Source organism: Cebus imitator, unplaced genomic scaffold (genome assembly GCF_001604975.1).
Source record: "Cebus imitator isolate Cc_AM_T3 unplaced genomic scaffold, Cebus_imitator-1.0 Scaffold660, whole genome shotgun sequence".
Lineage (NCBI taxonomy): Eukaryota > Metazoa > Chordata > Mammalia > Primates > Cebidae > Cebus > Cebus imitator.
In genome coordinates this window covers 634,868-648,154 of record NW_016107975.1, presented here as the reverse complement: position 1 = coordinate 648,154, position 13,287 = coordinate 634,868, and the positions used below count along the sequence as shown (strand labels likewise).

The window sequence follows — 13,287 nt, the reverse complement described above, 5'->3', positions numbered from 1 at the left end:
TACGTCAAGCCCTTTACAGGAATTGGGGAAGCATGCTTCCTAATGTAAAGATTAATTGTCCAAATCATTAGTAATATTTTTTTTATCATTGCATGTACCTAATGATGCAAGTTCAACATATAATTGAGTGAAATAAATAAGTAAACAATCATAAATGGGATTTTAAACACTTTTCTCTCACTGCTTAACACACAAATAGGCCAGTGAGCCTATAGAAAGGTATGAACTCGACAAATAATCATCACTCATATGCACATACTCACACACATTTAATTTCATATGATATTTTGCCCAATTCACCATAATCTCATAACTCTAAGCATATTAGTATAAAATATAGGACTATGATTTCAATGTAGTACCACTTGCCAAGTTTGGCCAGTGGACTGTTAAAATATAGCTACTCTAATTCAACATTAATTAATAAAAAATAAATAACATTTAAAAACAGTTCCTCAGCACACTAGCCAGGTTTGTATACAAACATGAAGAATATTTTCAGCTTCATAGAAAATGTTCTAACTACAGTTGACCTATGACAGAAGTCAATAAAAATAATCTGACAACCTTACATGGTTTTAAATTCAGTAATACATGTGTAAATAACATAGGTGAAAGAAATGATCAAATGAATAATCACAATTTTTATATGAATTATAAAGAAAAGGAAAAAAAATCTTCCTTGTAAAAACTGATTGCCCTCAATGTACATATATTATAAAAGATGACATGAAAAATTAAATTATCTGCAAATGCACTAAAAGAAATTAAAAATAGAAAAGCTGAAGTTAAATACAAGTGATATACAAGTGAAATGAATAAACAGTAAAAAATCATGTTAAAGAATAATGTTACAATAGAGAGAACAGCAAGGCAAAAGGTATTTTTACTGAAAATACCTTTAAAATTTGATGAAAGACTACTAAAAATATATACCCAGCAATGTATCCACAAAAATAAGAAATTTAACATTTTTAAACATTGATAAGGGCTGGGCATGTATCAAAGTGATGCCTCCCAAAGTGCTGGAATTATAGGTTTGAGCTGCCACAACTAGCCTATTTCTACATTAAATATGGAAATACCATTTTGGTCTTTACAGTTATTTACACACAGTAAAACTATATCATCATTATATTTTAATGTCTATATGAAATAGAAAATTCTTAGAAAATATGCATTACCAAATGCAGTACCTCAAATAGAAATCTGAGTATATCCTACATGTATTAAAGAAATTCAGCTTAGACATAAACTTTCCTACAAAAATAGTTTACAAACTCAGATGACATTACTAGTGAATGATAACATTTGAAAATAAAGCAGTACTCTCAACAAATACTTCCAGGTTATAGGAAAAGAGAAATTCTTCCCTAGATAGCCTTGATACCAAAACCTTTCAAGTAAATAGCTATAAATAAAAACACGGTCAAATATCCTTGTGGACATGGATGAAGAAATAAATCTTACCATAAATAAAACATATATGCACTGATGTTTTATAAAGGGAAATATACAATGATCAACATGGACTTATTTCAGAAACAAAGAATAGTTTAACATTTAAAAGAAATAAAAATAGTTCATAAAATGTTATAAAAGAAAACATATATCATTCCAACTGATACAAAAATAATAAAAATGTTACAACAATTGATAAAATCTATTAGAAAATAGGAACATTATAAAACTACTTCACTATGAGAAAAACACCAAACTTTATAAATATGAATAATATGTTGAAGTATTTTTTGCCAAAACACAAAAAAATGATACATATGATATACACAGAGCTTTGACTGTACCTTCTATTCAACTATGGATATAAAACCCTGGCCAGTAAAAATAATTTAACATTAAAATAAGTTAGGGCACATGGATAAAAAAATAAAAGTGTGATGACTTGCAGATAAAATTGCTGTTTATATAGAACACCCAGAAAAAATCATACTTGACATGCTAGATTTAAATACATAAAATCAGTGGAAAAAGTAGTTACAAAATTAAGATGAAGACTTCAATTTTATTTCTATTTACAACAAAAATTACTAAAGAAAATGTTAAAATCAGGATGCTATTTATAAAAGCATGAATGTAAAATACCTACATTTCTTTATGACTTCAATCCCCCAAAATATGATAGAGAGAAATTAAAGATAACACAGTACACTGAAGGAAACACTTTATATTGATTAGAAAAGTCAACATGATAAGGAAGCTAATCTTTAAAAATTACTTTAGAGAATAAATGCAGTCACAAACGTTCTTATCAGAGGTTTTTTCTTTTTTTTTTTTTCCTGGACAAATTTATTGAAGTGTCATGTACATAGCATAAATTTCATCCACTTATAATGATTAAAAATCAGTGATTTTTAGTACATTCACAAAGTTACCACCATCACCACTACTGAAATTTAGAAAGTTTTCATCACGACACAAAGAAACGTTCTAGCAATTAGTGGCCACCTCCTATTTCAATCTCCTTTAGGCATTGGCAACCACTACTCTTTCTGTCGCATGCGTTTGCCTGTTCTTGATAGTTCATATAAACTGATTCACATAATATGCACCTTTAAGAAAGGCTGAATGCCACAAACATCATGTTGAGCAAAATGAGCCCAACACAAATGCGGGGATATCTGTACGTTAGTAATTGTGCACATCCTATTTCAATAATTGATTCCGAATTTTCTTATTATGGGAGCAAATAGCATAATTCATTTTAAAATTTATGCAATCATAATATTATTTCTATTTTAAGAAACATAAAATTTGTCTGATGTACTGCCAACTCAAATGCTTTAATTCCTAAGCTTACGCTTACAATGATGTAGTATTAAAGATCCACATGGCTCTGATTTAAATCCATCTACATGCAGCATTGCACAGTTACGTTCCTCATTCTTTGAGTCTTTTATCCTGTAATGGAGAAAAATCCATAATTCTATTACATTTTATGCAAATGATTCATGAGACAAGAGCATTTTCCATGTACTGTAAGAAAGGAATTTTATGGAAAAGGGTAATAAACTTTTTCATATAATATTAGCAAATGTTATTATTCTAAAAACGCAGTACAGTAGTCTCCCTTCATCCACGGGGGATATGTTTCAAGATGCCATTGAATGCCTGAAACAGCTGATAGTGCAGAACCTATAGAGAGATTATGTTTTCTCTCCACGTTCATAACTATGATGAAGTTTAATTGATAAATTAGGCACAATAAGAGATGTACAAAAATCATACTGATAAAAAACAATTATAGCAGTATGCAAACAGCACTACTCTTGTGCTTTGAGGATATTCTTAAGTAAAATAAGGGTTTCTTTTTAATAAAACAAGCACCACAATTTCCTGATCATCCATCTCAAGGTTGTCCAACTTGCGGCCCATGAGCCACAGGTGGCCCAGGACAGTTTTGAATGTGGCCCAGGACAAATTCATAAACGTTCTTAAAATGTTCTGAGATATTTTTGCAATTTATTTTTAGTTTATCAGCTATCATTAGTGTTTGTTAGTATATTTTATGTGTGGCCCAACACAGTTCTTCCAATGTGGCCCACAGAAGCCAAAGATTGGACACCCCTGGTCCATCTGATAACCAAGAAGGTTACTAGCTGACTAATGAGTGGGTAGACATATATGGACCACGATGGTCTACTGTAAAATATTTATATCACAATTTCACTAACTTTCCACATCTTTCTTCATGTCTATGATTGCATATAAATTTATTCATATTATTCTTCTGAATTTATCCTTTATATGTGTTTTTTTATATAGCAACATACAAAACAACTTACATATATTTGAAAGTCAAACCGTCTATTGACACCCATGGACGATGACTGCTGTTACGAAACACACCAATCCATGAGGAATGTAAAATGGCAGCCAGAACTTTCTGAAAGAAAATAGAGAATTTTCACTTAAATAACAATTATGAAAACATTATAAAAACAATATATTAAAGTTGAAACCCACTGTTCGCAAGGCCAAAAACTTTCATAAATGTTTGTAATTTTGATTTAAATGAACTCTTCAGTAGTACTTTCATTCTTCTCATGTTAATTAAAAATTTTTAATTCTTGCAATATAATAGTTACCCCAATTGACAGAATAAACACAGTAAGGCTTTATGATTTTCCTGATACTGTGCATTTATTCCTCCAGATACTGTGACTAAATCAACCTCCTTTTGTACTGTATTTCTCAGAGTTGTAGACTTAGAAGAGAATAGAGGAGTTGTCATTCAGAAATAAACGACATAGAAGCTACAGACTGGGTTGTCTGGGCACCACACCATTCTTTAACTAGATAAACCCTCACTTTCATCTGATTCGGTTTGGTGGAACATCAGTGGTCCTGACCAGGTGGTATAGAAATGTCCCTCTCTGCTACTTCCTCTCTGCTACTCCCTCCTAAAAACAACTTAAACTCTGGGATTAGCAAAAGACAAAAGCAATGGAGAACTCTGAAAGCTGGAAAGAGAAAGATGAAATTGTCTGGGACCCTAGCATTGGGGATCAACCAAGTGTCCAAGGGAGCATGTTAAGTTCTCCACCCAGAAGAAGGTGACGTAGGTCTGCTGTTTCCCAGCACCTGACCTGGCAATAGGAGGAGGCTCAGCAAAGCTCACTTCTGCTGTGTATTGAAGAGTCCCCTCCACAACACCAGGTAAGGCTGGTATCAATGGCAAGGATGATCTACCAGGAGATCTGCTACCAATTAGGAGCCAGAGGAAGTGCTTCCTTCACATACCAATAGACACCAGGGTGGGTGTGGGTGAGGAGGATCAGCAAAGGGACCCCATGACTATCAGCGCACCATCCAGGGTCCTCTTTGCCCTTGAGGACATGAGACTCACTTCCCCATCCAGAGACACAGGACTGAATGGATTGTTCATGTTCTTTGTATACAGTATAGCAGTGAACAGTAACAAACTACTGATAACTGCAATAATATGAAGGTATTGCACAAATATCAGATAGGAGTGAAAAAGACAGATATGAAAATTCATATTGTATGATTCCCTTTATATAAATTCAAAAACAGGCCAACATTATTTATAACATTAAAAGTCAAGACAGTGTTTTGGAGAGGAGTCAGGATAAGTGATGAGGGCACACAGGGTGGAACTGCTGGAGCTGGAACTTCTGTTTTGTGATCTGACTTGTATCTCATGAGTTCATTCACTTTGTGATCAATCTGCATGACCAGATCATATCTTGCTTGATAAACTTAGATAGCAAAATTTACTGTGGGTTCAAAGCATTTACAGAAGCATGATTTTCCATGAAAAGCAAAAACTGAAAATTATCAAAAGTCCATTAGCAGTATATGAATTTTAATACATTATTAAGTCAAACTATTGAATATTACACAGACTTAAAAATATACAAGTTAAATATATATATATACACATATATGATTTCTACAAATATATTACAAATATATTATTGACTGAAATAAGCTTTTCATAAAGTGTTTAAAACATTTACATCTTACCATTTCTTCTTCATTATCTATAGAAAGCAGAGTGGAGTTTTTCGAAGCACAGGCCAGCAAACTCTCTTCCCACGTTCTTTTTTCCTTACCAAGGTAATAACAACTGTTGGAATACATAAACCACTCCTCTGGACAATGGCCACAATGATATGCTAAATAAAGAGCAGGAATTACTATCCAGAACAACATGAATTTTTAAAAATAAAAATTATTTAACATATTTGCAAAGGCATAAAGCTACATGTATGCCACATATCTATCCATCCTCACAGGCTGGTAAATATGTGCTTTAAAAATACCCAGTCGCTTACACACACATGCACAGTAAAGGGTCAGCCTCTCATCTCCTAATTGTGTTCCCATATAAAGTAAACCAGCAAACAAAAATCCACTCTACATATGTCTTGAAAATCAGTGAACAAACCAAGCTGCTTTAAAAAAAAATAAATAACTTGTATCTCAACATATTATAGCAATAAGATTTTGAACACAACAAACAAAAGAAAGTATAGTGATTTTACTAATAGTTAATGACAAGGTAATGACCTCATCTTTATTTATGAACATTTATTGCCAATTTTTATAACTTAATCACCCCAAATTCCATTTTTACACAGCCTAAGATCAAGAAGAAAACTGTAATATTAGAACTTTAAAAATTATTATATACCTTTCTGAGTTCTTGTATTCAGGGAAGAATTGTTGTGCCTCTGTGTTAATGTAGCTAGAAAAAATAATCTTTGTAAAAACTTAGCATCTAAATCAATCATAAAAATTTTAGTTTTTGTTTGAAATTTGTTATATTATTTAGAGTTAGAATAATGTAGAATAAAATTGATTTTAAGAAAAAATTAATGATAAATTAATAAATTAATGATGGGTTTTTTACAAAAGTATTTCATAGATCTAAAGAACCAAATTTCACCATCTCATATAGTTCTTATAGTTTGTGATTTAACTACTTTCAGAAATTAATTTCTATTTCTCAGTAAGATTTTTCAGACCCCTAGAACATATTTTTGAGTTATGAAATCAAATATATACACATAACTGAATCAGAAGCAAATACTTTCGACAATTATTCTTTCATTTATTCTTTGACAAATTCAGAATAACCATTCCACATTTAGTCCAAATATATACATTACAATGAGAATAGTATTCTCTGAAAATATGAAATGTTTAGGGGCATATTCAATCATTAATGTGAAAATTTTCCTTGAAATCTTCTAAAATAGACTTACAGGGAATAACAACTATCGTTATCACAGAGGCCATTAAGAGAAGACAGATGATTCCCAGGATCCCAATAACGAGCTTCTCTGGAGCTGATGGTAAATCTGCAGGGAGAGAAATAAGAACCGTGCAAAAGAAGAGGTGGATACAGTTGTTTAGAAGATTCCCAGACAAGAGAACCTGAATGCACAAGGATCATACAGAGAAGCTTGGGCCCCAAACCCTCATGTCATATTGTAATCTTTCTTTCAGAAAAATATACTATTGCATTTCAGCAAAAATAATGCTCCATGAATTATTGGACAAAGACTACAAATTTCAAAAATGAGTTAAATCAGTCTTCATATTTTATATTGAAATCATATATCTCCACTTGGAATTCTGATCTTTGCAAACAGAAAGTATGTAAGCACTCCCTGCTCTTTCCCCACATATCCCTGTACCCCAAGCTGCACATCCTAGACTGTTATATTGAGGAGCTTTTCAATGCTTTACCTTTGCAGTGATAGGTTTTGTCATTCCCTTGAAAATCCTGAGAAGCTGTTTGAAGGTTTAATTCTGCATAGGTTATTTCCTGTTCAGTTACTAAAATGGAGCTTTCATTGCTCTTAGGTGTTCGTTGCTGCCTCTTTGGGTTTGGGGGCAGATTTAGGTCGGAGTAGATCACTCCTTGGTTATCCATCTTTGCAGTGTGTGATGTCAGGGACTGTGCTCTATAATAACAATAGGTAAGAAGTTAATAAATGTTTTATATACAAGATCTCTAGTGCAGTTAAAAGGGTGAGGTGGAGAACAAGTATTGGAGCTCATTTTGCATTAAAGAATCTAAAGTTCTTTCTCTAATTTTCTTCCAGCTTAAACAAGCTTCTTATGGGAAATAGTGTTTTTTTTTTTTTTTTTTAAGATTTTCTAGGGCCAAGCTCGTAGTGGGTCATGCCTGTAATCTCAGCACGTTGAGAGGCCAAGGTGGGCTGATCACGAGGTCAGGAGTTCAAGACCAGCCTGGCCAATAGGTTGAAACCCCATCTCTACTAAAAATACAAAAATTAGCTGGGTGTACTGACACGCACTTGTAGTTCCAGCTACTAGGGAAGCTGAGACTGAAGAATTGCTTGAACCCTGGCGATGGAGGTTGCAGTGAGCTGAGATCGCGCCATTGCACGCCAGCCTGGGTGACAGAGTGGAACTCCATCTCAAAAAAAAAAAAAGATTTTCTACATTTGACAAAATATTATTGCTGGGGCAATGAGAAGCAATAAATTAGTAGGGAATAAAGAAGTTCAGGAATGAAAATATATTTCTTAGTTAATGTCTGATGCTGCAGGCATATTTTAACATAATACCAAATACTACTTGTATTAAAAATTAAAATGTTGTATTACAGATACTTCTGCACTCATTTTTTATTTTAATTTTGAAATCCAGTAATGTTTAAGACTATGTGATCTGCACATGACTAATAGTAAGGGTGACACACACACACACACACATATATATATATATATATATAAATTTCTTGCAATAAATTAGTTTTATTTAGTAATTTACACATATTTATTAAAATTGATGGGGTATTAAATGGTTTTTTCTTAATGGCTGAAACATTTTAAGAAATTATTAAAAATTTAAATATTTGTATATATCGGAAAATGTGATGTGACACAGTTAACTTATGCATAACCTAAACAGTATTACAAATGCTACAAAAACTGTTAATATTTATTTTATAGAAGTGTTGGTAATTTATTTCCTGGCTAAATTGTAAACCATAAAATGATAAATGAAAGTGTAGGTAATTTATGTTAAAGTATATTTCATTTAAACTTATAGAAACATTTTATGGTTGCCAAAGTGAGTAAAGGCCACTTTATTTGTACAAGCACTTGTAAAATTTCAGATAATGTAATTAAATCATTTAGTCAATGGGCTCTGGAGTCAGTGAGATCTAGAATTAATTCTGGCTTTGACACTTATAATGTGTGACCTTTAAAAAGTTATTCTATGTTTAATAACCCAGATTGTTAATCTAAAACGGGAATAAGAACATATAAAACGTTGCATGTAAAACATTTACCACTCAACCTGGCACTTAAAGTTCTCAATAAGCATTAGCTTTTTAATTATCATATACTGTAGTAACAATTGTTATGTTACTGTCTCTGATTTATGTCAGTTAAAGCATGGAAAATAAATCTTCAGATAAGTCTCCTATATCCGTGTGCTACATCTTTCTTTGCAATATTTTGACCAATTTTGAAAAAGTATTTTGATTTTTGTATTACCTTTAGCATTTTAGGTAATCTACCTTATTCTGATTTTTATTAAAAATAAAAACTGCTTTTATTTATTTAATCTATGTGTCTGAGAAATTGTATTTGGCTTTCATCAATGGATTAATTTATTTTAATAATCTATAATGGCTAAACTAAATATAAATTATGATTATTCAAAGATACATGATGTACTGATTATAAAAAATAAAATTAATTGTTCATTATTGTGATGTTAATAGGTTTCATTTAAATTATATTGATTAACAAACCTACTAGTTTTCCACAAACAATAATTTGAAAACTTTAAGAAATCCTCCAACATATTTTATTTTTTAGGTTTTTACCCTTAGTTATTCAAATGAAGACAGCAATGTTCTACTTTGATTTTACTGTATATTAATTAAACCTCTGTTGCATCATATTGAGCACTTGTACACCCACTACATGAGGCAGGCTAGTAGAGCGTTCAAGAGTAGCAACACATACCTTCTGTCCCCAGAAAGTCACACATCCTTTAGTGGAGAGGCCAGGTTAGTCTCATAAAAAGGCCTGCTATAGTTGAGTAATAAAAGGTGAAATTTAAAGGCGTAAATCCAGGACAAGAACAAACAATGTCTGTGATCTTCGCAGACTGCCCTGTGAAGACTCAGAGTGAGTCAAGAGTGGAAATAGTAGATTTCTTATCAACGTGTTACTAAGGTTTGAACAGGAAATTCTACACATGGGCTATTTGAAATCAGTTTATTTCATCACATACCTCCAAAATATAGGATAATGTGGTCTATTAAAAGTACAAGGTCGACTTTGAAAGTGTGTCATTTAGCTGTTCCATTTTTCAAGTGCCTCTGAGCATTTTTTTTCTGTCTTGATCACAAACATTGCCAATGCTCACCTTGTTAAGAGTATCTTTTAAACTAGGTTGCTAAATCTTAACATTGCATACTTCCTTTGTTTATATTATTTTATTATGTCACTTCCATTATAATGGGAAAACATTTTAAAACTCATAGTAACATTATGAGCTGATATCTACTGATTTTTTTTCACTAATTATTGGAGAAATTACTGCAGTAATTACTCAACTGATTGTAGTTGGCAGAAAAATCATCATTGCCAAAGTTAACTTCTCGTAGTTCTTAAATTCTTGTGTTTAATTTTATTTTTTTAAGCAGGTTATTTAATATTCAGATTACTCTTGATAAAAATAAATGTATCTTAGAAAGATAAAACATTAATCAATTTTGAAATATGTCATCATGCCAGAGATTGAAATATTGAGCAGCTATTCATTACATTATTCATTTATTCATCCTCTGCCATAACAAATTATCTCAACTTTAATAGAAATATTTAGTTGTAATTGATAAAAACTAACTATGTATGGGGAAAAAGTAAGTTTAAAATCTTATTAGGAAGAAAGTCAGCAAATTGGCAGAATAGGTGGTCCCCCACACATACACCCCACAGCAACAATAATTTTCCAGCCATCCACAGACAAAAGTTCCTTTGAGGGAGTTTTGGAATTCAAATAGGAGTTTGTAAAATGCCAGTGGAACACAAGACGTAGGAGGACGGTTGTTTTAGAGAATAGATTTGCACCCAAGTGGCAGCTTGCCAATGGTGATTCCATCTCCAGACCTGAAAAGGGACCCATCCTCCTGTGGACTTGCCTTTAGCCCCATTAGGCCTTGGTCATGCTGCCAAAACCATTTTCCCAGGGGTCCAGGAGGAGACCCACACACTAGTGTCTCAGGAGGTAGGTGTACCAACTGTAGTCTCAGTGTGGATCCTGAAACAACCCTCTAACTTGGCTTTAGCTAGCGTCAGCCACTTGAGATCAGTCCTTCACCCACAGAGACTTCCTGGGAGATATATACATCTGTTCCCCTGGGGCATGCTTGCTGACTTCTGCCTCATAGAAGATACTAAAATGGCCCTGAATCTCCACTCAAACCCCTCTCAACTGTGGCCTGAGTTAATCACAGGAAATTGCTGTGTGACTCACTCATCTTTGTCAGCAGTATAGGTTTGCTGACTTTAGTTCCATAGTAGTTTCTGAAACAGCCTTGAATCTTGACCCTCACCCTTCTCAGCTGTGGACTGTGACCAGTTTTGCCAATTCAGGGATACAGAGGGAGGGCATGCACATCCATGTTCCCACTAGGAGACTATTGTCCTAGGTTTCACAGCAGATCCTGAAATGGGCCAGAAAAAGAGCTTCAACCCTTCTCAGCTGTGCTAGAAAGCAGTTTGCCCACACAGGGACCTGGTGAGAGACATCATCAGTGCACCTACAGGCACTGACCTTAGTCTTATTTCAGATCTTGAAACAGTCCTGTTAGCCAGCTCCAGCCCACCTCAATTACAGTCTGAAGCAAGTCTGCCTGCCCAGAGACCTGCCAGAAAACACACTCATCCATGACCCCAGAGACAGACATGAAGACATTTCTTTCAGCTAAAGACCCTGAGGAAACCTTGTGACTTAGTACTAACTCCTCTCAGCCACAGGCTGAAGAACCCACCCAGAGACCCATGAGCAGCCTTCCCAGGAAACTAAACTCTCCCTGAACTACACGCCTAATAATAGACCCACTATCTACAGAACCTGAAGTGAACCCTCATCCCCTCCCCACCTGTATACGGTATGATTCTAGAGCCAGTTTTGTCCTCTGAAGGACTAAATAAGATACAAGCCTGCTGGAAGCCCTAGTAACAGGATCATGAACCAAAAATCCCCCTCAGGACCCAGAAGCAACCATATGACCTGGCTATAACCCCGTTCAACCATGATACTGAAGGCAACCTCATCGGACCAGGATCCTAGCAGAAGAAGGTCTTAACCTACCAAAAACAGCCTGTAAAGACTGAAAGAGATATCTGCTCTTTATTTTTATTATTTTTATTTTTTGCGACGGGGTCTTGCTTTGTTGCCCAGGCTGGATTGTAGTAGCATGATCTCGGCTCACTGCGACCTCTGCCTCCCAGGTTGAAGCAATTCTCCTGCCTCAGCCTCCCAAGTACCTGGGACAGGCACACACCACCAAGCCCAGCTAATTTTTTGTATTTTTAGTAGAGATGAAGTTTCACCATGTTAGCCAGGATGGTCTCGACCTCCTGGCCTCGTGATCCACCTGCCTTGGCCTCCCAAAGTGCTCATGCCCGGCTGAGATATCTGCTCTTTAAAATGCACAGGCACCAGTGCAAGGATAAACAAATAAAAAGGTATCAGACAAATACAATACCACCAAAGGAAACTAATAAAACTTTAGCAACTGATCCTAATAAATGGAGATCTATAAGTTTCCTTTATGATAATTCAAAACAATCATCTTAGAAAATCTCAGTGAGATGCAGAAGAGTACTAAAAAATCTAAAACAAAAATACATGAACAAAATAAGAATTTAATTAAGAAACATAAACCATTAAAAACAGCCAAACAAAAATTCTGGAGCTGAAGAATACAATGAAAGAAAGAAAGAAGTCAATAGAGAGTTTCAATGCCAGACTTGATCATGCAGAAGAATTAGTGAATTCAAAAGAGTGTCATTTAAAATTAACAAATTAGAGTAAAAAAAGAAAAAAAGGGAACAAAAAGTGGCAAAGAAAGCTTAAGAGATCTTCGAGATGCCACCAAGAATATGTTGTAGAAAGTATAGAAACTTCAGACAGAGAAGAGAGAGATAAAAGGCCAAAAATATTTTTTATTTAAAGAAATACTGTCTGAAAACCTTCTTAACTTGGGGAGGATATGTAAATCCAGATTCATGAAGCTTAATGAATCATAAGCAAAATCAGTCCAGAAAAAACTATTATGAGGCATAACATAATCAAATTGTCAAAAGTCTAAGACAAGAGAATCTTCTGGGGAGTTTTGTTTATTTTTTAGCTTAATGTGATCACATTGTTTATTTTTGCTTTAGTTTCCTGTGCTTGTGGGATAAGACTCAACAAATAGCCCAGGCACAGTGGCTCACGCCTGTAATTCTAGCCCTTTGGAGGCTGAGGCGGTTGGATCACAAGGTCAGGAGATCGAGATCATCCTAGCCAACATGGTGAAATCCCACCTCTACTAAAGACACAAAAATTAGCTGGATGTGGTAGCATATGCCTGGAGTCCTAGCCATTCGAGAGGCTGAGGCAGGAGAATCGCTTGAACCCAGAAAACAAAGGTTGCAGTGAGCTGAGATCATGGTACTCTATTCCAGCCTGGTGACAGAGTAAGACTCCATCTCAAAAAAAAAAAAAAAAAAAAGAATCTTGCTAAAATTT

General features: G+C 34.2%; 1 protein-coding gene across 2 annotated transcripts; it reads right to left on the bottom strand.

Annotated features, from left to right (window-relative positions):
* Window positions 1-2,297: 2,297 nt before the first annotated feature.
* On the bottom strand, window positions 2,298-9,700 carry KLRC1 (killer cell lectin like receptor C1). Of its 2 annotated transcripts, XM_037734773.1 has the most exons (7): window positions 9,504-9,700; window positions 7,240-7,457; window positions 6,753-6,848; window positions 6,179-6,232; window positions 5,509-5,660; window positions 3,804-3,904; window positions 2,298-2,919 (listed from the first exon to the last, which is right to left on the bottom strand). In XM_037734773.1, exons 2-7 carry the CDS (start codon window positions 7,424-7,426, stop codon window positions 2,802-2,804), a joined length of 708 nt encoding a protein of 235 aa, XP_037590701.1. In that variant the 5' UTR covers window positions 7,427-7,457; window positions 9,504-9,700; the 3' UTR covers window positions 2,298-2,801. The 2 variants fall into 2 exon arrangements, with proteins under 2 accessions (XP_037590701.1, XP_037590702.1); XM_037734774.1 differs by lacking the exon at window positions 6,179-6,232.
* Between the last annotated feature and the right edge of the window lie 3,587 nt (window positions 9,701-13,287).